Source organism: Monocercomonoides exilis, assembly GCF_001643675.1.
Source record: "Monocercomonoides exilis strain PA203 chromosome Unknown scaffold2-2631571, whole genome shotgun sequence".
Lineage (NCBI taxonomy): Eukaryota > Preaxostyla > Oxymonadida > Polymastigidae > Monocercomonoides > Monocercomonoides exilis.
In genome coordinates this window covers 2,284,884-2,308,383 of record NW_027150547.1, presented here as the reverse complement: position 1 = coordinate 2,308,383, position 23,500 = coordinate 2,284,884, and the positions used below count along the sequence as shown (strand labels likewise).

At 38.0% G+C, this 23,500-nt stretch overlaps 5 protein-coding genes across 5 annotated transcripts; 3 read left to right on the top strand and 2 right to left on the bottom strand.

Moving 5' to 3' along the window:
* Positions 1 to 4,339: 4,339 nt before the first annotated feature.
* Positions 4,340 to 9,807, top strand: MONOS_14437 (uncharacterized protein; the record flags this gene model as incomplete). The annotated part of the gene is made up of 8 exons (XM_067867237.1): positions 4,340 to 4,467; positions 4,512 to 4,610; positions 4,666 to 4,766; positions 4,832 to 5,585; positions 5,708 to 7,724; positions 7,937 to 8,686; positions 8,775 to 8,861; positions 8,935 to 9,807. Exons 1-8 carry the CDS (start codon positions 4,361 to 4,363, stop codon positions 9,805 to 9,807), a joined length of 4,788 nt encoding a protein of 1,595 aa, XP_067736015.1. The 5' UTR covers positions 4,340 to 4,360.
* A 33-nt stretch (positions 9,808 to 9,840) lies between these two features.
* Positions 9,841 to 11,521, bottom strand: MONOS_14436 (uncharacterized protein). Its single transcript, XM_067867236.1, has 3 exons — positions 10,814 to 11,521; positions 10,332 to 10,732; positions 9,841 to 10,242 (listed from the first exon to the last, which is right to left on the bottom strand). The coding sequence occupies exons 1-3, from the start codon at positions 11,434 to 11,436 to the stop codon at positions 10,169 to 10,171; spliced, it is 1,098 nt and encodes a 365-aa protein (XP_067736014.1). The 5' UTR covers positions 11,437 to 11,521; the 3' UTR covers positions 9,841 to 10,168.
* Positions 11,522 to 11,674: 153 nt separating this feature from the next.
* Positions 11,675 to 16,353, top strand: MONOS_14435 (xanthine dehydrogenase). Its single transcript, XM_067867235.1, has 2 exons — positions 11,675 to 12,589; positions 12,696 to 16,353. Exons 1-2 carry the CDS (start codon positions 11,722 to 11,724, stop codon positions 16,151 to 16,153), a joined length of 4,326 nt encoding a protein of 1,441 aa, XP_067736013.1. The 5' UTR covers positions 11,675 to 11,721; the 3' UTR covers positions 16,154 to 16,353.
* A 95-nt stretch (positions 16,354 to 16,448) lies between these two features.
* Positions 16,449 to 18,929, top strand: MONOS_14434 (uncharacterized protein; the record flags this gene model as incomplete). The annotated part of the gene is made up of 1 exon (XM_067867234.1): positions 16,449 to 18,929. One exon carries the CDS (start codon positions 16,449 to 16,451, stop codon positions 18,927 to 18,929), a length of 2,481 nt encoding a protein of 826 aa, XP_067736012.1.
* Positions 18,930 to 19,368: 439 nt separating this feature from the next.
* MONOS_14433 (uncharacterized protein) lies at positions 19,369 to 22,855 on the bottom strand (the record flags this gene model as incomplete). The annotated part of the gene is made up of 3 exons (XM_067867233.1): positions 19,369 to 20,217; positions 20,347 to 22,697; positions 22,768 to 22,855. The coding sequence occupies 3 exons, from the start codon at positions 22,853 to 22,855 to the stop codon at positions 19,369 to 19,371; spliced, it is 3,288 nt and encodes a 1,095-aa protein (XP_067736011.1).
* Between the last annotated feature and the right edge of the window lie 645 nt (positions 22,856 to 23,500).

Here is a 23,500-nt window from a genome sequence, read left to right as displayed (position 1 = left end):
TCTTTGAAAATTCCTCCGCTTCATCATTTGACTCTTCTTTTTATTGTAAGGGCAGATGGATGCCATCTTCCTTCACATCTTCTATTACCCAACAAATTTGAAAAAGAAATAAAAGAACAGTGGAGTGATGAAAATTTTATATTGCACACGTCAAATAAAGGATGGATGACAAAAAATTTATTTGAAGAAATAATGATGAAAAATGTGCTGCCAAATATTCAAAAGCAACGACAAAATGTGATTCGAATAAAACGATATTTTCAAGAAAAGATGAAAAAGAAAATCAAAAAAGGAAAAACAGAGAGCAGTTTATCATTTCAATCAATAATGAAAATGCAAAGCCATGAAGAGATTCAAAATGAAGAAAATGCAATTTCAGAATCAGCGCAAATCACTTCACGTGTTAACAGACATTCAGATGATCGCGAATTCTTTACAGATTCACACATCTCAGAAACAGCGAAAACAGCAAGCGTCTCTTCTGATGATGGAGATCCAATTTCAGAATTAGTGAATTCAAAAGCAGCAAACAGTGAAATTTCTTCTCAAAGAGTATCGCTTCAATTTCAACAAGTTTCTTCAGACAACTTAAACTCTCATATGCAACACACTTTGCCTTCTGCTGAACAACAAACGGATGTTGATGATCAAACTTATAATTCTTGTGTTGGTTTTGTTTCTTCTTTCGAGGAAGACGCTTCTTGTTCTTCTCGCTTATTGATAAATGAAGATAATTGCGACGAAATCAATTGGTGGTTAAAAGAAGAAGCTGAAACGGAAAGGATTCAACAAAAAGAGTTTAATAGCAATAAAAGTGATAAGACAAACTGCGATGAGGAGAACGAACCCATTCCACCTGCTCTTATCATCTTGGACGGTCATTCATCAAGGCAGAATCTTCAACTGTGGTTGCAATTTGCATCTGAAAATGTGGATGTGGTTGTTATTCCTGCACATACGTCGCACATTTTGCAACCCTTGGACCTCGGACCAAACGCAGTACTAAAAAGCCAACTTAAAAAAAGTTAAAAATGAGCCTTCAATTAAAAAAATGAAAAATGAATTCATGCCTTTCGTAAGAGCAATCGCAGATTGTGTTTATTACGCTTTGGCACCGAAAACAATCAGACATGGCTTTTTCGAGGCTGGCATCACCTCATCCTCAATTGCACATGTTGTGGATCAAACTCTTGATTCTCTTCCTCCGGAAGTGAAGCCTGCAAGAAACACAAGCCGTTGGTCCATTTCTGGCAAATGTATCACAGACCCTGAGTTTCTGACAGATTGGGAGTTGCATGAGAAAGAAAAGGAATTGTTAACAAATGAAAAAAAACGACAAAAACAAACAAAATTCATTAATTCTGGCGGATGTGACAATTGTTCAGATTTAGAGCAAACAAAGAAAATTCCAAAGTACGTTTCTTCGGAAGATTCACTTGAAAAGATGGAGCAATCTCCAGAACAGATTAGAGCAATTTGCGAAGTTCATTCCTCAGAAGAAGAGACTGAACCTTCAGATTCTCAGGAGGGAGAAGATAACATTTTGGGTGTGCAGCTATTTCCCAAATTGAAACATAAAAGCGTCCATGCTTCTGAACAATCGTCAAGCAGTTCAGAAGAAAGTCAATCTGAATGCAACTGTTCTGAATCAGATTTTTCCTCCAGCAGCATATCTTCGTCACAAACTTCAAAAAAAACACGAACACATTCAAAAAATGAGAAAATTAAGAAAAAGAGATTAAGAAATGATAGCGAACAAGATTATGAAAATTTGGATAATACGGAAGATTCAAATGAAGATATTAGTGAAACAACAAAAACTCATTTCATACCAAAGATATACTCCACTCGGTCAATAAAAACCATGACAAGCAAATATTTACAAGAGTACGTTGTGCATCCAGACTTTGATGAGGATGATGATATCGAAAAACTATGAAAAGAAAAGAATTTGAGAACAACACAATATTATAAACAAAAATAGAATGATTGAACAATTATTTTTTTAGAATCAATTCACAAAGTTTTCATTTCATCGATAATTATTATAATACAGCTTTTAAATAACACAATCAATTACAAAAAATAAAACATAAAGCACCTTAAAAAAACTTTGAAAAACGAAATTGAAAACGATTTTGAAATTACAAACAAACCATATTGTTATAATGTGAACCAACAAATTTCGCATTCAGTTATTTGTTGTGAACATTTTTGTTACTTAATATATAATAGACAATTTCGAAAATGTTCATTCATTTAATGACTGTATTTGTTGATTATGAAATTCATATGAGCTGCTTTTCATGAAACGAAAAAAGTAATGTATATGAGACAATTGTCCGATCTGATTGCTACTGAATAGTTTATTTTGCATACAGAACAATCCTTGAACACTTCCAAAGCAAATCAGTAAATTTATTATTTGATTTTTATTGAATAAACTTATCTGATACTTGTAATATTTTTCATGTGTTGGCCTTTCTCATATCCACATAATTATCTCCCCCAGAATAGTGCAAATGTCACTTTGGTTTAATCGTATTTGAAACAATAGTGATGATTGTGTGTTTTATCCATGGAAAAACTTTAGAAGAAATCATTCATTTCATGATCTAATGTGAATAGAGTTTCATATGGTCATAAGTTAACCAATGTTTGCCATCTATATAATGAGAATAAAAAAACGAGAATAAGAGAACACACATATATCGAAGAAAGACAAACCAAAATACAACTATTATCATAAGAAAAGCTGAAATAAAAGTATTTTTTCATTCAATTATTAAAAAAAATAAATGAAAAGTCACACCATTCGTTCTTTTTATCATGTGGATTGATTTACAGATGCTTCAATTCGATACAAAGAGAACTAATAGCAAATTTGATTTTATTATTGCATTGCAAGGAATTTTCATTTATCGAATAATTATTTCGTAATTTTCAAGTCATTTCATTTTTTTAAGTTTCAGATCTTATTTTCGAATGACTGTTGATCATCTCACTATTGCGTATGTTCTGTTCATGTTCAGAATAAAAAAATTTTTAACATTCATAATGCAAAGAATAAAATCAAACATTTTTGCTCATTCTCGAATATCAGAACGTAACATTGAATTTATTATTAATTGTTTAATAATTGTTCCAAGAAGAGATATTATTGAAAACACTGAAATGAAATATAAATGAAATAATTTGGTAAATATATATTTTATGGGACAAAAACCATAATTTGATTTGAAAATTTCCTTAAAAACAAAAACTTTTCGTTCTTTCTGTGGCGAAGGCATTAAGTTCAAAACATTCTATTTTTGTGCGGTATTATTCTTTATTTTTATTTATCTGTTTCATTTTCTTAAGTTTTGATAAATACTGTTCAAAGACAGCACATTGTCAGTAGAGCACATCCTCTATTTTACACAGTTGATTATGCGCTTAACCTTTTAATGCTTTATGTATTGAAATCAACAACATCGATTTTTTTTAAACGTTTTAAAAAGATCTTTATTTTCTTGGCTTTTGCTTTATCTTTTTTTATTTTCACTTTTTTTTTAACAATTTGAACAATAAAGACAAAAGAATATCTTAACAAATATTGTTTTTTCAATTTCAACGGTTTGTAAATTAGATATAAAAAACAAAAGAGAGTGGTGTGAAAAGAAAGGCTCAAATTAAAAGATCAAAGCTGACCCCACATGAAATATTTTTTATGAAAGAATGTTTTTTTCTTATCAAGAAATGTTTTTAAAAAAAAAAGAATTAATTTTTCAAATATTTATAGTCTGAACTTTCATCAAAACCTTAGTGTGCGGGTTTATGCAAATGTGCGGGTTTGCCACATCACTATTAGACCTTTTTGAAATTCAACACACAGAAAAAAGTCCTGTTTTTTTTAATAATTTCAACTTAACAAATGAAAAATCATCTCATTAATATTTTTTTCGCATATTCAAATAAAAATTGTGAACCACAAAATTTTCTTGAAATTATTGTAAACTTTTCGATTTCAGTTCATGTTACTCTATCCAAAAAAAAAAAAAAAAAAAAAAAAAAAAAAGAGAGAGAGAGAGAGATAAATGAAAAAATATCTATTATTCACAAAACTCTATAAAGTCATAAAGAAAAAATTTCTGAAAATTTATTTCACATTGCTTTTATTTTATATTTTTGTTAATAATTATTTTAACGATAAGAAAATATTCACTATCTCTCTATATAGAATTATCATTGAAACATAAATAAAAAACAACATATCATTATGTAACAAAAAAACACATTTATTGATTTTTGTACTTCTAAAGAAATCATAAATGAAGGAACTAAACCATACTTGCGAGCTAATATTTCATTTAATAATTAAATGTCACAAAAAAATTGTCAAAAATTGTTTGTACAAAATTTGATACAAATTCGCATTGAAGAAATTGAAAAAGGAATACATTTACTTGGATTGGATCATCATTATCGGTCTGTTTCATGAAAAATTTGAAAAATTTTTATTATTTTTTCAGAGCTCTTTTGGAATATTTTAAAAATGTCACTTCTTGCGGAGGAGGAGGAGGAATATTACTTCATGGACCCCCTCAATCTGGAAAGAAATCTCTTATTATGTGTGAATATTGATTTTAAACGCTATTTTTATATATTTTTTGAATTAAAAACTAGAAACGCAATGTTTGAGCTTGCATCAGAGCAGACTCCAATATCTTCACCTTCTCTTGTAATATCAAAAAAATATGATCTTCATGACTTCAATGCAAAGAATTGTTTGTTCATTTTTAATGATGTTCATGATGCTTTGCATCTTTATAATTTTCATAATATGAAGCAGCTAAATTTGGAACCCCTTCAAAAGGCTTTTCAATGTCTTTATCAACTCCTCTTAGATCGCCTTATCGACAACCATTTACTCCACAAAAGTTGAGATTTCCCATTGTCACTCAAATACAACCTTATTCTTCTTCAAATGATTCAACACAAAAAATTGAATTAGTTCAGTTTTCATCTGGAATATCAGCCGAACCTGGATCCAGCTTATCATTAAATTTAGATATAAACTCAGAAAAAAATATGGAAGAAAGATTCGAAACACCAAAATGCAAGCCAAGAGAATTACCAAATACACAACAAATGCTCAAACCAGAAGAAACTCCAGCCAACAACAAAACGACACCAACTAAAACAGATTTTATTGTCATGACACGAAAAATGAAGAGAGAACTGGAAGAAAAAGGTTCTTCAAGTACCGATGAAATTAAAACCACAACTGAACGAGTTGCAGAATGTGCTGCAGAAATGAAAATTGAAGAAATGGCACAAAAAAAGAGGTCTCGAGGAAGACCAAAGAAAATCAAACCAGAAGAGGATGTGGCTGAACAGAAAGGCGAAGAGGAAGAGAAGGAAAAGGAAGAAATGAAGTCGAAAGGCAGAAGAGGAAGGAAAGGCAAAGAAGAGTTGAAAGCCTTGAATGGTTCAATTGATAACAATGAGGAGGAGGAAGAAGACGAAGACGACGATGATGACGTTGAAATTGTGGAAATTAGGTCAGATGGAACAGAAGTTGCTCTTTCTGGATCAAAGAAATCGTTTGTGCATTTTTTATTGAATATATTTTTAATTTCTAATTCTTTCTTTCCTTTTTTTTAAAAAAACATTTGGTTATTACAACACTTAACTTCGTAACTAATAAATTCATATCTTTCTTCAGAAAAAACAAATTTTCAATGATAGTATCACCGTCGAGCATGGGGCGTGTGGTTGGAGAGGCGCAGATGGTTCTGCGAAGAGTGCAAGTTCCGCTGTATATGTATGACGAGTCATCGACAGAAGAAAGCGATGGATTGGAAGAAGACGAAGAAGACGAGGATGCTGGTGCTGCTGATACGGATGATGGACAGAATGAGAAAAGAGGCAGAAGAGAAAGAAAAGGAGAAGATGGAGAAGGATCTGGAGAAAAGAATGAAAAACCAAAGAAGAGAAGAGGAAGAAAGGCAAAGGGGAACACAAAACAAAGCTCAACAAACAAAAAAAGAGGGCGAAAGAGAAAATGTTTGACAAATGAAGAGAATGAAAATGAAACTGATGAAGCAGATAAACAAGAGAAAGACGAGAATGATAACGAGAATAATATAGATACAGATGAAAGTGAAGAGGAAGGAAAATCAAATGAAGAAGAAGAAGAAAAAGAGGAGGAGGAGGAAGAGGAAGAAGAAGCAAATGCTATTAACGAGATGGATGTTAATGAAGAAGATGATGATTTGTTTATCATAGCAGAAGATGGGACAGAAATGAAAGTTGTGAACGATGCAGCCAAAAGAAGAGCTAGACAGCTCAGAAGTCAAACAAATAACAATAGAACGAAGAGAAAGGGGAAGAATGGGAAGAAGAGAGGAAGAAAGAGAAAGTCGGAGACAGGAGAAGACGATGAAGAAGAGAGTGAATATGTTCCCGGAGAAGACGAGGAAGAACAAGAAGAAGGAGAAGATGAAGCAGAATTTGAAACAGACTCAGAACTCGAACACGAAGCATCACAAGAAGAAGAAGAAATTGATGAAGAAGAGGAAGACGATGATGATATCGAGCCCACATCCGAAGAAAGTTCAGAACCAGAAGCAAAAAATCGCAGGAAAAAAGCAGTTTTGTCGCGAAAGATGAGGAAATTGGCAGAAAAAGCGCAGAAACGAGAGGAAAGAAAAGAATTTGCAGGGCAGCTTGTTGAGATGTTGATGGGTGAAGGGAAAGGCGAAGAAGAAAGCGACATAACAGAAGGAAGTTCAACAAAGCAGCAACGAACAAAACTTAATGGAGATGAGCTATTCAGCAAGCTTTTGAAGAATTACAGCGAAAAAATGAACAAAGAAAAAGGAGAAACTACAAACAAGCTTCAAATTGAAGGGACAGAAATATCAGATGCAATTCATTCAGAGAAAGAAGAAGCATTTTCATTGAACACTACAGACAACTCTGCTTCATCGACAATCAAACAATTAAGCCAGCCATTGCAGTCGCAAATCCCACCTCTTAAAGCACTGCTCCAGCAGACAGACAGCATCATGACGAATCCTCTGTTTGCTCCCGCACCTTCTCATTCATCATCCACACACACAAACACTTCAAATGCTTCTCTCACACAATCCTTCCCTTCCTCCAGCAGACAGCTGCTGTCTGTTTCTGACTGTCCTTTTGACGTCGTCTGGCTCGACGGTGCTATTTTGAGTGGACCTTCTGCAGCTTATGCTGAAATCATTGCTCAGCTGCGAAGGAGGCAGAGGGAAAGAGAAGTTGAGAGAGAAAGAAGAAGAGAAATGAGACTGAAAGAGCTGAACATCTCTTCAGGAGGAGAAGATACAGCAAACAAAGAAGACGACAACAGTCAATCGTCTTCTTCGAGCGTCGTGTCGTTCACTCAAAAAGCGAACGAGGAACCCACAAAAAGAGAATATCCTTCTGTTCTTCCCTTTTTGTGCCAATCATCCACAAACACATCCCAATCTCGCCCATCCACATCTTCTGATTTGTCTGCAATGCCCTCACTTTCTGTGATGCCTCGTTCGATTCCGCATCTTTTGCGTCTGTTTGCTCCTCGAAACCGTCCACTGCTGTTTGTCCTGCTGCACTTAGACCAGTGGATGGCACTCGACCCGTCTCAGCTGCTGCTCTATGGCATCCTCGACTTCGCACAGACATTCACACCAGGCGCTGTTTTGGTGGGGACAATGAGTGAGGTATGGATGTTGTTGATGTTATGGTGGATGAGTGGGAATTTTGAATATGTTAACAAATAAAAGATGCTTTTTTTGTGAGAAACGAATTATTTAAAGAAAGAGTTTACATCAAATTGTATAATTTTTTGTCATAATTCTTGACTTTCGCTTTTTTGTCTGTAACATTTATTTTTTTATTCATTGAATCATAACCTATTATTTCCCCCTCTCAGGATGTTTCCTCTCGTTTTGAGCAGCGTGTTCAGTCTCGTTTCAGCGGAAAGATTCTTCGTGGCTGGAGGAATGGAGGTTTTGTTGACTGCATGCAGCATTTGAGAAGTCAGTGCTTGATCTGCTTACCAAAGGCGTGGAAGGCGATGTGGAACAGAGTGAAGGAGATGAAGAGGGAGAATGATAGAAGAAAAAAGGAACGATTGAATGAAAGAGAGAAAGTGAAAGAAGAAGCACCTGTTGCTCTGTATGCTGACACAAACTTGGAGAAAAATACAAGCAAAGAAGAAGAAGAAGAAAAAGAGGAAGACAATGAAGAACTGAAGAAATATGGTCCGCTGTTTGATTTGGATGAGTCCTCAATCAACAACTCGATCATTCCGTTGCTGGAGAGAGGCTGCCAATGTGTTTCGTGTTTGCTCAAAAAGAAGTCTCAAAAGAAGATGAACAGCCAAGCAAAGACATCAACCACAACCACAAAGCCAAAGGCAGCTGTCCAAATTCCTTCTTCTTCTGCTTCTCAGACGCTTCAGCCGTATCGCTCGTCGTATTTCTCTTCTCCTTCTTCTTCTGATGTGTCATCTGAAAGTGCCTCAAGTGAAGACAAGCAAATCACACAGTCATCGAAGAAGAGCGCAACACCAAATTATTTGCAGGATTTGGAGCCTTCATTTACTGCGCCTTCAGACGATGTTGCGATGGCTGTTGATGAAATGCTGACAGATGTTTATTCATATAACAATTCGATAATGGCATGCCATATTAATCTGAATCTTATCAGCTTTTAAATTTGATTTCGAATTTGTTTGCATGATTTCATTTTTTTTAACATTTCAATAGAATCTTTTCCGTGTTGCTCAGTTTCAACAGTCAATGCTTAACTTCTTCTATGCTTCAGCTTCAATCCACTTGCTTCAGCAAATAATGGTATTCCTCACATTTAAAATTTCAAATTTCTTTCATTTTTTTCCACTTCAAAATTTGACTTTTCCATTTGCAGAAACTGAGTCTGATGAACTGCCTTGCACGCCAATCACACACCGTTTCCTTCCAAAAGGATGTCATTCCAACCATTTCATTGTATTCTGCTCCTCAGTTCGGCCCTGCAGCTCGTTTGAAGGTTCCTTCGGCAAAGTTCAACTTGAGCGATTCTTCGTCTTCTTCATTCGCATTTGCTCCTTCACTTCGCCTTCCTCCCACCAGCCTTCCCAAATCATCCTCAACACAACAATACTCCACTTCACTTAATTCTGCACTTCTCAAACAGTCGTCATCATCATCATCATCATCTTCTTCTTTGAAACCAGATTCATCTGCACCTTTCCAAACATCCAATCCCCATTCACAACTTCCTCCTCCACCTACAAGATTTGAGTCTCTGTCGCAGACAGCGATTGTCATTCTGTTCTGTCTGCTGCGTCTGACAAAGGACACCCGCTCGTTCGATGCGATGACACCCGACGGAATGAAGCGGCTGAGCGACGTTGAAGAAATTTGGGCACTTTTTGATTCGGAGCGCCAAAGGCATCTTGTGCAGTGTGAGCGAGAGGAGTTCATTGAGACCTTCAACGAGCTGCTGGATGAAGGATTCATCACAACAGACACATCCTCATATTCCTCTGCTGCTTCTGCTCAGAGATTAGCTGCAGCAAATGCTGGCTCTTCAAAATCTGCCCTTTCAAGATCGTCTGTGATGCAAATGGTCGATGCAAAAGTTCAGAGGAAAGGGGCTGGCTTGATGGAAGTTGACGATCCAATGCACTCACCACTGAAGCTGCTGTGCAATTCGAATGACGAACTGGTTGCAGCTCTTCCGTCTCTCAGCCAGATCTTCCCGCCAAGCTTGATTGGATGGGCGAAAGCACAAATTTAGAAACACTTTTTTTAAAAAATTCATTTCGAGACATTTCACTTTTTATGTTTCATTTTTTAAATATTTTTCTGTTTTATAAAAATTATTTATTAACAAAAGCTGTCGCTTTGTGTTAATTAAGGCCAATGACATGTCAATCAAATCACCATCTCGATTAACTCATTAACATAACTCTTCCTCCTCAATAATAATTTGTGATGACATGATTTGAGTTGAAGTGAAGATGACAAAAACGATCACCTTTAAAGCAAACTTACGAGGAAGTACAGAGAAAAAAAGGGGATCATAGCGAACCCAAAAGAACAAAAACGAATAATTACAGTCTCAAATAGTGTGAATAAAAAGTTGGGCAATGTGGTGATTACTTAAATATCCAATTCCCTGAGCCACGCTCCTGTCCGCTGAATGTGCCTCTCTTGCTGGAAGGCTTTGGTGCTAAAAGGAAAAAGGAAAAAAGAAAAAGTGATCCAAAAAATTAAAAATATTTATTTTTATTATTAAAAAATTACAATTATCCTGCATACGATTGTAGGTTGCATAATCTCCAGGGCCAGGAGTTTTTTCTCTGTCATCACCTCCTCTCTTGGCCTTCCCAATTGTAGCAACAAAATTGTGTTTGTGAGTGAGCTCAATTGGTGGAAGAGTGGGTGGAGGTCCTTCAGGCCCGGCTGTATCACGCATAAGCGCAGATCTCTTTGGAGCTCGACCAATGGTTGCACGAGGAGACGCAGGATGACTGGATGACTTCTTTTCATCTGGATTATAAGCAGGTCCAGGAGATAATGTTGGCAATGCAAAGAATTTCTCCCTTGATTCCGTACCAATGTGAGCGTTGTATGATCGACGCAGAAGTGCATCTTGCTCTTTTCCAGTATCGTACACAGGCCCAGGTGACCGTGCATATTTATCTACAACATGCTCGAAACTGTGTTATTCAAAAGATATATTATAATTTCAGAAAAAAATTAATTGAAAAAAAAATTCATTTGAAGAAAACAAAACAAACGATGGATCCGTTGGATCAATAAAATTCCTTGTTGCACCATGTCGACTGCGTGACCTTGAGCGAGACCTTGAAGTTGATCCAGAACGTGAGCGTCCTGTGCTTCCCATTGCTCGAGAAGATCGCATTGTTTCACTTCCACGTGACGAATCCCTTCCACGCCGTGGTGAAGCATCTTGAGAAGAACGTCTGCTTGTACGCCTTTGGCTTTCTCGCGATTCTGAACGAGTAAGTCCGGGAGATGAAGATTTTTCTGGTTCGGTTGCTTGAGTTAAAGAAAGTGGTTGAGATGATTCCTGCGATTCATAAGCTCCAGAATCCTCCTTTCTTTGTTCCACGTAATTACTATTTTCTGCTTGAGATTCCCCCAGACTTCCTTCTTGTTTTGAATCGCTTGAAGGCTTAAATTCTCTGGTATCAACACTTTCAGATTCTTTTTTCTCCTGATCATCTGCTACTGCTTGTTCGAATTGCTCGTCGTATTGTTGATTAGGCTCCTCTGCATTTTGTTGGCTTTTTTCTGTTGATTGATCATATTCATGAACATCGTCTGATTTTGCACTCTCTTCGGAAATAGGTTGTGCAGCTCCCTCATTTACAGTTGCGTTAACGCTTTGGTCCTCCATAATATCTTCTTTTTTGCTTATTGCTTTAAAATATAAAGCAACGAAAGTTTAAGAAAGTGTGAAAATTTGAAATAAATAATTAAATGGGTGCTCCAACGGTTTGATCTTTTATCTTGAATATGACCGGTATATGGTATTGAGGATCATGTTCAGGTTTGCATTGGTTATTGTTCACATATTGAAAACAACAAAGCTTATATATAAAGAAAATATATTGTGTTTCCAATATTTATCCCATATATTGAGTTCCACATTTTTGTGTTGTTATACTTTTGCTGATTCATAATGGAATCAAATTCATTGGTGTTTTATTTGAATGGCAACAAAGTTACGTTGAATTCATTTGAGCCAAACACAACTTTATTACAATATTTAAGGAACCCTGAAGTTGGTCTCACAGGAACCAAAGAAAGCTGTGGGAGTGGTGTTTGCGGAGCCTGCACAATTTTAATGATGTACTATGACGAGAATAAAGCCAAGCCGTATATTACCGCAATAAAATCTTGCCAATTTCCTTTGATTTATTGCCATGGTTGCGCGATATACACAATTGAAGGGAAGAATACGGCTTTAAATCAAAAATTAACTCCGGTTCAGGAATCATTTGTAAAGCACGATGGTGCTCAATGTGGATTTTGCTTGCCCGGTACAATCATGTCGACAACAGCTCTATTCGAAAAGCATCAATTAGAGGGACTTCCACCTCCAACAGTTGGAGATATAGAGGAGACTCTTGGTGGACATACATGCCGTTGCACAGGATACCGTCCAATATTTCAAAGTTTGAAAGACTATTTTACAGAAGAAGGACCAAAACCTCCACAACTGGAAATTCCAAAGTTTCCTGACGAACTCGTAGAGTTAAGCAAGCAATCATTGCACATTAAAGGTTCACTATGGGAATTCTTCAAACCTAAATCACTTAACGAATTTCGCGCATTGTGGAAGGCACATCCAGATGCTTTGATTCTTGGAGGTGCGACAAATTCAAATCAAATTTTCCGTGATTATCTCACGAAACGTACAATTATAAGCACTGCATCAATTGCAGAACTTTCAGAGATTACGGAAAAGGACGGAGTATTGCACATTGGAGCTGCCGTTCCCGTACAGACATTGCTCGAATATGCACGTGCACAGACTTCAAAAACACGTTTGATGAATAATTTCATTATTTCATAAATTTATATTCATTTATAAATTGCTATTTTTCATTTGTTTACTCTCCGCTTATACACAATTTTTAAACATATGAATAGCAAACACTCACAATCCACTTCGCACGTTGGCTGATATTCTTCCTCGTTTGAGATCGAAGCAGATCAGATGCGTTTCAACTGTTGCTGGAGAATTGCTGTCTATGAGCGAAATGAGTGCTCTTCTCGTATCTCTTGGAATATCAATTCAGTTGGAGGATGTTGAAGGCAAAACATCACAACGGACGCCACTGACAGACAAATGCAGCTGCTGCGGCTCGATGGGTGATAAGGCAGCCCCATACGAAGCTACAACATGCTGCGTGATGGATTGCAACAATCACGGAAAGCAATTCATCACTGGTGCAACATTGCGCATTAACAGTGTCGACGAAAGCGCTACAAAGAAACAGTTCACAGATGCCCTTCTTGTTTCTCGTAGAAAGGATAATGCTGCATCGCTAATGTTAGTCGTTATGAAGGCAACTTTGGAAGAAGCCTCAAAAGGCGAATGGAAGTTCTCAGATGTTGCATTGACAGTCTCTGACGGAAGAGGTAACGCTGATAGAGAGACAACAAAGTCATTCACAGCAGCATTCAAACCAGAAGGAAAATCTCAATTGGCAGTCGAAAGTGCGTCATCTTCTGCATCCTCATCATCGACTCCATCCGAAGCTGACATTGTTATGGCAGTGAAGACAAAACGCCCTCTCTGCGTAATCCATCGTCTGGAAGGAACAGCTGAATGCTTAAAGAAGGCACCACAGCTTTCTTCAGAAGCAATCATTGCAGCTAAGGAAGTGATGAAGAAAGAAATTGAGACTATTTTGTTGACTGGAATGCCAACAGAAGCCTCGACAGACGCTGCCTACAAAGCAGCCTGCGAGAAGCTCAACGAATCTCGTCCTCCTTTGCCCACTACTTGGCTTACAAAGCGTTACATCACCATCGCAGCGCCTGGAGCGTTGAATCGGTTCGCTTACAACATGTCTCATCACTTGGGAATCACATTGAAAGCTATTGTTCCCAAAAAATGCGAAAAGGAAAGCGCATCAGGAAGTGCATTGGCTTCACCGTGCCCATCGACCGTTGATGAAAAGCCGTTGGAGCTGGAGCCATTACAGACCCGCTATCGCAATGAATTGCAAAAGTACTCATTCGATTACGAGAAAGTTGACACTTTAATAGGAAAACCAATGTCCAACATGCATCTCCAATCACACGCAACTGGTATGACCCAATTTACAGTTGATGTGCCTCTGCCACCACGTGGATTGTACGCTGAATTCATCCTCTCAACCGTTGCACACGGAAAGATACTGAAGATCGACGGAAGTGAAGCCATGAAAATCCCAGGTGTTGTGGATATTGTGACAGCAAAGGATATTCCTGGAGAGAACAAGCACACAGGAATTGTGATGGACACAAAAATATTTGCAGATGAGATTGTGGAATGTATGCACCAGCCAATTGGTCTCATTCTTGCTGACACTCCTCAGATCGCAGAATACGCAGCTACACTTGTTAAGGTGGAGTATGAAGTTCTGCCAGCTATTTTGACATTGGAAGAAGCCGTAGAGAAGAAGTCATTCCTTTCAATGTATGAGGGAAGTGACGTTGTTCTTGGCGAGCCATTGAAAGTTATTGAAGAAACCAGACAGAAGCAGAAAGAAAGAGAGGAGAGAATGAAGAAAGGAGAAGCAGACACAGAAGACTACGAATGGGTTGTGATCGAAGGAGAAGCTAAAGCCGGAGGGCAAGATCATTATTATGGAGAGACTCAGAACTGTGTTGTTATTCCACACGATGGAATGGTCGATGTCTTTTCTTCCACTCAGAACCCGTCAAAGGTTCAGTTTGATGTGGCTGGCGCATTGGGCATTCCTCGTGCCAAAGTTATGTGCAAAGCCATGCGTCTTGGTGGTGGATTCGGAGGCAAACAAGATCGTCCGTGCATCTTGACAACTGCAGCAGCTGTTGCCGCATACAAAACAGGCCGCCCAATCCGTCTTGTGATGAAGCGGTCGATGGATATGGCTGTGCATGGAGGGCGTCATCCGATGTGGTGCAGATACACACTCGTTGCCTCGAAGAAGACTGGACTTCTCAAAGCACTCGATGCTGAAGTGATTGCACAGGGTGGATATGCTCATGATGTTACAGGTCCTGTGCTGTTCAAATGCACATTCCAGCTGCAGGGAACATACACAATTCCAAACATCAGAGTTGTTGCAAGAGCTGCTAAGACCAACCACAACCCGAACACTGCCTTCAGAGGATTTGGTGCTCCGCAATCGTGTCTCTTCATTGAAATGATTTTGGAACACGCAGCTGATCTTCTGGGAATACCACAGTCGCAAATCAGAGATATCAACATGAACAAAGTTGGAGATCCTCTTGTGACAGGATCACTCATTTCGCAAAACAAAGGAGAGAAATTCATTCGAATCATGTGGGACGAGCTGATGAAGACTTCAGACTACGAAAACAGACTGAAAGCTGTTGATGAATTCAATGCAACACACACCAGCACAAAGAGAGGTATTGCTATTACACCAATGAAGAACGGAGCTTGCTTTGAAGATGACTTTATGAACCAGGCTGAGGCACTTGTTCATGTTCTTCCCGATGGGTCTGTGGAAGTTGCACACTCTGGAATTGAAATGGGACAAGGACTGAACACAAAAATCGCACAAGTTGCTGCCGAAACACTTGGCATTGACATTTCATTCATTCATGTGCTCCACACATCCACAGAAACATGCACAAACACACAACCAACAGCCGCTTCAACTGGGTTGGATCTGAATGGAGGAGCAGTGAAAAAGGCATGTGAGCAAATCAACGCATCGCTTGCTCCTCTGAGAGAAAAGATGAAGGACAAGACATGGCCCGAGATCTGCACAACAGCATACTTCAGTCGGTATGCGATGTCTGGCCAGGCACACTTCATTCTTCCAACAATCAACTGGCAGTGGAAGACAAAGACTGGATTCACCGCTTTCTACTATGCATTCGGTGTGTCTGTCAGCGAAGTCGAAGTGGATGTGGAGACTGGAGAGTTCACAATCCTGCGCTCAGATCTGATTGAAGATGCTGGCCGCTCGCTGAATCCTACTTTGGATGCAGGCCAGGTGGAAGGAGGGTTCATCCAGGGTGTCGGATGGGTGACTGCTGAAGAGATCGAGTATGACATCGCAACAGGTGCCATGCTGAGTGACATGCACACATACGCAGTGCCTCTTGCCCGCGATGTGCCGCTGGAGCTTCGCACAACTTTGGCACACGGATTCAGATGTGAGCCAAATGTTGGTGCTTCGAAGACAACTGCCGAGTCTCCTGTGCTGCTGGGTGTGTCTGTGCTGATGGCTTTAAGACACGCTGTGAATTCTGCTCGTTTTGATCGTGGATTGCCTGTCTTGAGATATCAATTATCACCCTTCACTGTTGATAGAATCAAGCTTGCCATTGAAGGCGTACTTGATGGAGAAGATGGTATCAAGTACACCACCAAAGTCTAAATTATGCAAATATTTTTTTTAAAACAACCAGCTTGGAGCGTTATGTAGATTTTATTTTTGGTCTTAATTTTGTTTATATCTATCTGGGGTTGTATTATTGATCTGTTACACAACTGTCATCCATACATTTTCTCAATCCATAATCTTTTCAAAATATTTAATATTTAAAAACAAAAAAATAATTCAGTATGGTATTTTGATCATTTCAAAATTTAAAATTTATTTTTGAAAAATTAAAAGGAAAAACAAATCAAAACAATAATTAAAAGCATAGCGATCTCACATTATCAAAGAGATGAACGTATCAAGTGAGATGATTGACGAATTGGAGAAAGAGACGATACAACTCGAAGAAAGATTATTTGCTGTTCATCAGGAAAACGAAAATGCGAAAAATGAATATAACAATCGACTATCATTATTAAAGGACCAAAATAAAAAGAGGGAAGAGAACGTTAAAAAGCTTGAAGCAGAGAATTACGAACTTGAACAAAGAATTTTATCAAGAAGAGAACGTTTAAGGGAATTAGAAGCTCTTGAAGAAGAAGATACAGAAGAATTTGAAACTCAATCAAATCAATCATTGCATGTTTCACTCCCTTCAACACCATACAGAACTCCTTCACCAACAATGACACCAACATCTCGTCCATCCACTCCTGTATCTAATCTTGCTTTAACAGCAGCATCACGCGTTGCAGATGCTCTAAGTGAAGAAACCAATAGTCTTAAAAAACTTATTGCTGAGAGAGACGCAACAATTAACCAGCTTGTTAAACTTCTAAAGGGAACAATGAACGAATTGAAGAAAATGAAGCAAATTGAAAAAGAAGAATTTGAACGTAACCAAGTCAGTAACAACAGCTTTACCTCGAAAGAAGTTCCTGGTAACTATTTACCGTTATCATCTCAACCAAAGCAAGAATTATCCAATGAACATGCACCAAACACTTTTCCATCCTCTCCATATCTTCCACAATTTGTAGCTTCGTCACAGCCAGCACGTAGTTCTTTATCAACGCCTGTGCGAAATGCTATTTCTGATTCGAGCAGTGGATCAGCACTTCATTCTCACTTCATACAACCATCTCTTTTGCATCCATCATTGGTTTCATCTCCTCCTCGTCTTTTCTTTCCCACCTCATTGTTTCCTCCTGGAAGCGAATTAAAGCAACATCCTCTGTCTATTGCTACAGAAAAGCAAACAAAAATCTATGAAAATGATGAAACCAAAACAACACGCAGCTTCTTTGAAGAAGATAATGAAGAAGATTATGAAAACAACGAAAACGATCCTTATTTTACCAAAGAAAAATGGAATAACAAAACCAAAAAACCAAAGCCGCAAAATGGACTTCAACAAAAAGGTATTATGGAGCAAAGCATTCTTCCTCCGGAACTGACATCTTCTCCTCATACAGAAAGACTTCCAACGCGCAACAAAGCAACACCTGGAAGGACTTCTGAAAGAAAGCAAGATAAGAATCGAAAATCTCTTTTCAATTCAAATTCTTCAATGGCTTCTCAACAAAAGCCAATTTATTTTTCACGTCGTCAAGCTTCACTTCAACCATCTCAGCTCACAACTTCAGCTTTGTTCCAACAATCTGCAAAACCAGAATTCAAGAAAAAAGGAGATGTCCAGCAAAGCAGTATTCAGTCTGCAAGATCATCATCTCGAGACAATTCTGGAAGAATGATGTTTTATTCTTCCTTAAAAACTCCGAAACGGGCACAAACAGAGAGGGCCCATGCATCTCCAGCACCTGAATCATCTTCTTCTACATCTTCTGGTGCCTACTTTTCTACTCTCTTCTATCCGCACAGCCCTGCGTTGTCATCATCCATGAGACGAGGAACTCAGCAAACGCCAACTAAAATAGCAGCAGTAGAAATGCTTCTGGAAAGGAAAAGAGAAATTGCAGCAAATCTACCACCATCATACGACGAAGGAAGGAAAGAAAGTTCAATTAGAGTGCAGAGGCAGAAAAGTATTAATCAACAAAAAAGAGTGAGTGATAAAGGACAGAGGTTTGAAAGTGAGGGAAAGAATAATGAAGAATATGATGACTCAGAAAATGAGCAAAGCGGTTATCCTTCAGGCGATGTACCTTCATCGCAACGATCACAGAAACCTCAAACAACTCGAGATTTTTATGAAATGTATCTGGAAAAATCTTTGCATGGAGTTCCAGCTGGACACCCAACGCCACTTCGTTCAAAGAAACTTTTGCCTCCTTCATCCACATCAGCTTCTTCTTCGTCCTCATCTTCTCGCATCACAACACCACTTCACAGTGATAGATTGTCTTCTATCGCCACACCTTCACCACTTAATACACTTCGAACTTCATCTTCTTTCATCACACAGGAGCACGAACCTCAATCAGCCAGCATCTCTCAAACACCAACACGTTCAGTAGCATTTGCACAGCAGAATGTTACTCAGTCTCAGTCACATGTGCACACACAAAAAGACATTGAAAACGAATCATCAGCAATGTTTGTACCTCCGCGAGTTCAATCGCCTTCATTTGTTAAACCTTCATCAGTTATGCGACTTCCATCACCCGCGCCAGCTATTGACACCAGATCCAAGCACATTTTTCCTTCTCCATCAACCTCAGTAACTTCTTCTTTGTCCACTCGCGATTCTCTTTCATTTCGCCATGCATCTAACCCAACTGAGCACAGAGTGTCATATCCTCCAGTCAAAAATATTCACACTCCGGCACAACTATTAGAATTACATCGCACTCTAACAGTGACAGGATAAAGATGAAAAGCAAAAGTTAAGATTTGAAAAATCACCAAAAGAAACAAAAATATAATTTGAATTTTTATCAATCTTTTGCTCTTTCTAGTTAAAATTTTCAATACATAATTAAGGCTTTTCAGATAGATATCTTCGACTATTTGTTATTTCAACTTTTTCCATCTATCATTCAATGTATTTTGTTTCCTGATCAAAAATGAATCGTTCATTCTTTTGCTTTTGTTCAAAGGAAATGAATCCATCACGTCTTAAAGACGAAATGAAAGGAAAAACTAAGTTCAAACTTAAAAAATAGAATGATTCGAATAAAAAGTTGATTCAAATGTGATACAAAAAAGCTCTTTCGATTTAACAGCTTAAATTGTAATTTGAGCTCAAGACAAATGAATTTCTATAAAAAATACATAATTTCTAACAAAATAAAAAAGAAATACAGAAATTAAAATGTTTTTGGTGGATTTCCACCCAACTCAATTGCATGATGATCGTGGCAGTCGTGTGGAAGAACGAGCATCACATTAAATTGCTCCGTTTGTGGAGTGTTTGCTTTGTTTTCTGTGTCAAAAGCATCTGAAGTACTTTTTGGTATGTTTAATTGATAGGAGTTAGTCATTACTCGTTTGATGGTTTGTATGCTAATCGGAGGAGAATGATTTGAAAGAGGAGCTTTTTGTGTATGAAGATGCAAAGAATGATGCGACTTGTGTGAGTGTGATAAAGTTAACGATGAAGACATATCACTTGATTGTGACCTGCGATGAGAACGCTTTCCAGAAAGAATGGAATGATTGCAGTTGGCAGAGGGAATTGTTCGCTGAGTGCTGAAAGACGAATGAGGACATCTTGGAGGAAGCGAAGAAGAGCGCCTGGGAGAAAAACGAAGAGAAGACGCAGTTAATGAAGAAGCGAAAGGATTAGCAGTGTCTTCCGCATTTGCTAAAGGTAAAGACATAGATGGAAGGGTTGAAGAGAGGGAAGACAATGAAGAAGAAGAAGGTTTTGCGGGAAATGAAATAGGACTTCTAGCGATGACTGGCGAAAAAGCAGCAGATTTCAGCGGAAGGACAGACGAGTCAGCAGACCAAAGGAGCCTGCCTGTTCTGTCAAATGCATACGATGGCATCGGAAAGCGGCAAACAGACTTCAGCGTCGATGTGTTTGAAGAAGCTCTGTTGAAAGAAGGAGAGCAGACGCTGTGTGAGTTGGTGTTTGAACGATTAACAGCAGACAAAGATGGAATTGTAGGAAGAACACTCATCATGTAGCTGGACATTGCTGGGCGAATCATCTGAATTTTAAAAAGAAAGACAAAACAACAAGAATTACAGAATATTATAACAACATTTCCATAAAATAATTTTTTTAATATCAATCAATAAATTGACTGATTGTCATTTTTCAAATAAAAAAGTCATACCACAGGTTCACATGTTGAAGTGAGGGCGGAATTAGTAGAGCTGATTGTGCTGTTGAGAGAATTAAGATCGTCTATATCTGAGTTACTTCGCTCTCCATCATTAGAATTTTGGCCTTCTCTTTTATTATCTCCCTCTTTTCTTCTGCCAACAATGGACGAATCTCTCCTTTCTTGTCCGTCTTTCCGTGAAGATGCTTGCGTCACCCCATGTTTTGCCTCTCTTTCTCTCAGTTTTCTTATCCTCCGGTCCAAATCAGAGCTGAAGTTCTTCAGCTCGTTCCAAGTGGTCGCAAAGGCAGCAGCTGCAGACGACGGAGACAGAAAGACCGAAGGAGAAGGGGCAGCAAGAAGGACGCCTGGCGAAGGGAGCAGCGGAGACGGGTAAAGAACAACAGGCGTCTTGGCCGATCTGACTGACGAAACAGAAGAAGCTGACGGCGAATGAGTGCCACAGGCGCTGCGAGGCTTGCTTTGAACAAGTTTTTGCTTCTGCCGTTGACTCACGCTGTTGTTGTGAGAAGGAACAGGATTTTCTGCTTTGGATAGCTCGCGAGTATTGTTAGTGCGACTTTGCAGCTGTTTGTGAGAAGGTCTTCGATGATTTGGTGGAAGTGGAGGAAGATGAATGTTCCTGGTGTTCCCTTGCTCTGCAGTCGTGATTGCTCTACACTTGTTATCGAATATCAGATCTCTCACAGCAATCCGTGGCTTGCAGATAGAAGCTGTCTGGGCATTCTCTTTCTTGATATTTCGATCATTGTCTTTTGTTTTAATTTCTTTTTCCTGTAGATCTGGTTCCTCTTTTCCATATTCCATCGCCTCTCTTTCTTCTGCTTCTAAGTTTTCTTCTCTTTTCCCGCCTTCCTTTATTTCTTGGCATGTATTTTGATCTGTCTGCTTTTGGTAGTCTACACAGCCAATTGATATTGTCTTTGACTGAAGATGAAGAAGGCTGCCAATATTTTCAGTTGCATCAACGAATTCGATATTTTGGGCCATGATGATATTCTTTTTGAGGATTTCATCGTCTGTCACACAAACATCAATATGCTCTTTTGAATGAGGCGGAGCTGAATAAGATGGATGTCTTGGAATAGGCACGCTTATCTCTTCAGTATTCATCGGAGCAGCCACCGAGCATTCATTCTCAGACTTGTCTATTTTGCCTTCATCCATTTTTGTCGCTGAAGAAGTGAAGAACATTGTGAAATGAAGGAGAATCATGAAAAAAGATATCAAAAGCGAAAGAAGAGGAGGCCAATTTGAAGATAAAAAAGATGAGAGTGGAGTTGAAGGCTGATCCAGAGGCAGCTCTGCAAACGGCGCAAACGAAGGCCATTCGCCCAGAACATAAAAGGAGCACAAGAAGGAGAAGACAGCGCAAACCACTTCTGAAAGAAAAGGAAGAAACTGGCACGACCGATTTGCTGACCGAGCGCAAATATAATCTGTGCAATGTGAGGTTGATGGTGGAGTTGTTTGAAGTGAATGAAAAGAGTTGGATTTGTCAGTAACTTCCAAAACAGCAGGCGTTGAAGAAAAAACTGAAAGGTGCGACGGAGAAGTGAGAGGCGCATTGCAGTCAGGCTGCGACGAAGAAGTTGGAGCTGAAGTCGAAGCCGAAGAAAGAGGAGGCGAAGTTGTTGTAGAGCACTCAGTCTGCATGGCAACTGGTAAGTCTGGAATATTTGAAGAACTTGATTGAATAATACTTCCCCTTTGAATTGGCTCTTCAACTTTCTTGAGACTCGATGAATAAGAATCAGACGCATCAAAATTCGCAGCATCATTATCAAAGTAACTCTTGCTCTTTATGAAAGAATGAGATTCATAATATTTGTTGCTATGCTTTACATTGTATGAAGATAAATCCAAAGAGTCTGCACATCTCTTCAAAGCATATATTTCGATTGCAAACAGAAGAGACGAACAAAAGAAGCAGCCCAAAGCAAGCAGAGCAGATGACCTTGCAATGGTCGAAGATGAAAGTGGAGAAGAAGAAGAGTCTCTGCCAAGCAACGGTTTTGATGGAAAGAGTGAAAGAATGAAATCGCATCCAATATGAAGAAGAAGGAGCGACAGAATAGAAAGCAAGCAGCATTGAAGGCGCATCACAATGCAATACAAGCAATTTGGGCAACCATTTGAAAAATCTGGGAAGTGGACATATTTATATCTTAATATTGCGGAAATAATAGCGAAGACAATTACTGCAAATATTAGTCCAAATAAATAGATTGATGGCTGCATTCTTGGTCCTGCAAAGGTGATAATAGAAATAAGTGATGAAGGGGTGATGCATGTTGAAGTTGGAAAGGGTGCTAAACCAGCAATAAAAATTGAACAAATAACTTATAAAATATTTTTTATAAAATTAAAAAAAAGAAAATTTGCTCTTTATAATCAATGAAATTTACACACTTGTTACTATTTTGTAGGTTGAAATAAATAACATTGAAGAATTATACAAAAATAACGAGCATTGTAGATTATCCCAAAGTAAAATCATGTGAATTCCACTTGAAAGGAAAAATGGAAGGAAAAGCACTGTTAAAAATCGTAATGCAAAGCTTTCAAATGCTTATTTATTAATTTTTAAATCATAAACTTTCAAAAGAATACCATGCTAAAAATGCCACTACAATCCGAAGTGAATACGGAATTTTAATTAATGATAATTCAACATATCTGCGAGGTATTAGAAGCAATGATCCTGTAAGAAAGTCCCAAGACAATTTTGCAGGTACATTCATTATGCTATGAATAAAAAAAAATTTCCCTCTAAACTTGCGAAGTGTTTCTTCTACAGTGCTATTTGTGTTTTTTGCATCTCTGCAAAAATGCAGCACCATTACACCATTTAAAGTTGACATTTATTATTCGATAACGAACGTAAATTGCATTTTTGCAAAATTTAAGAAACTTTGTCTCAAGTTTAGCACACGAAACTTGTTCTTTCAATTTTAAAACCATAAAATTACAATGTTATTTTTGAATGACTGAAACAAAATTTCTGCTTCAAAACACTCAAGTTAATTTCTGTTATCATTTGAATCACATTTACCATCAAGCAAAAACCATTTTTTTAGCAATATAAATTAATATTGGTTCAATAATTTTTTCAAATATTATTTCGCAAATATCATGTTGTAAA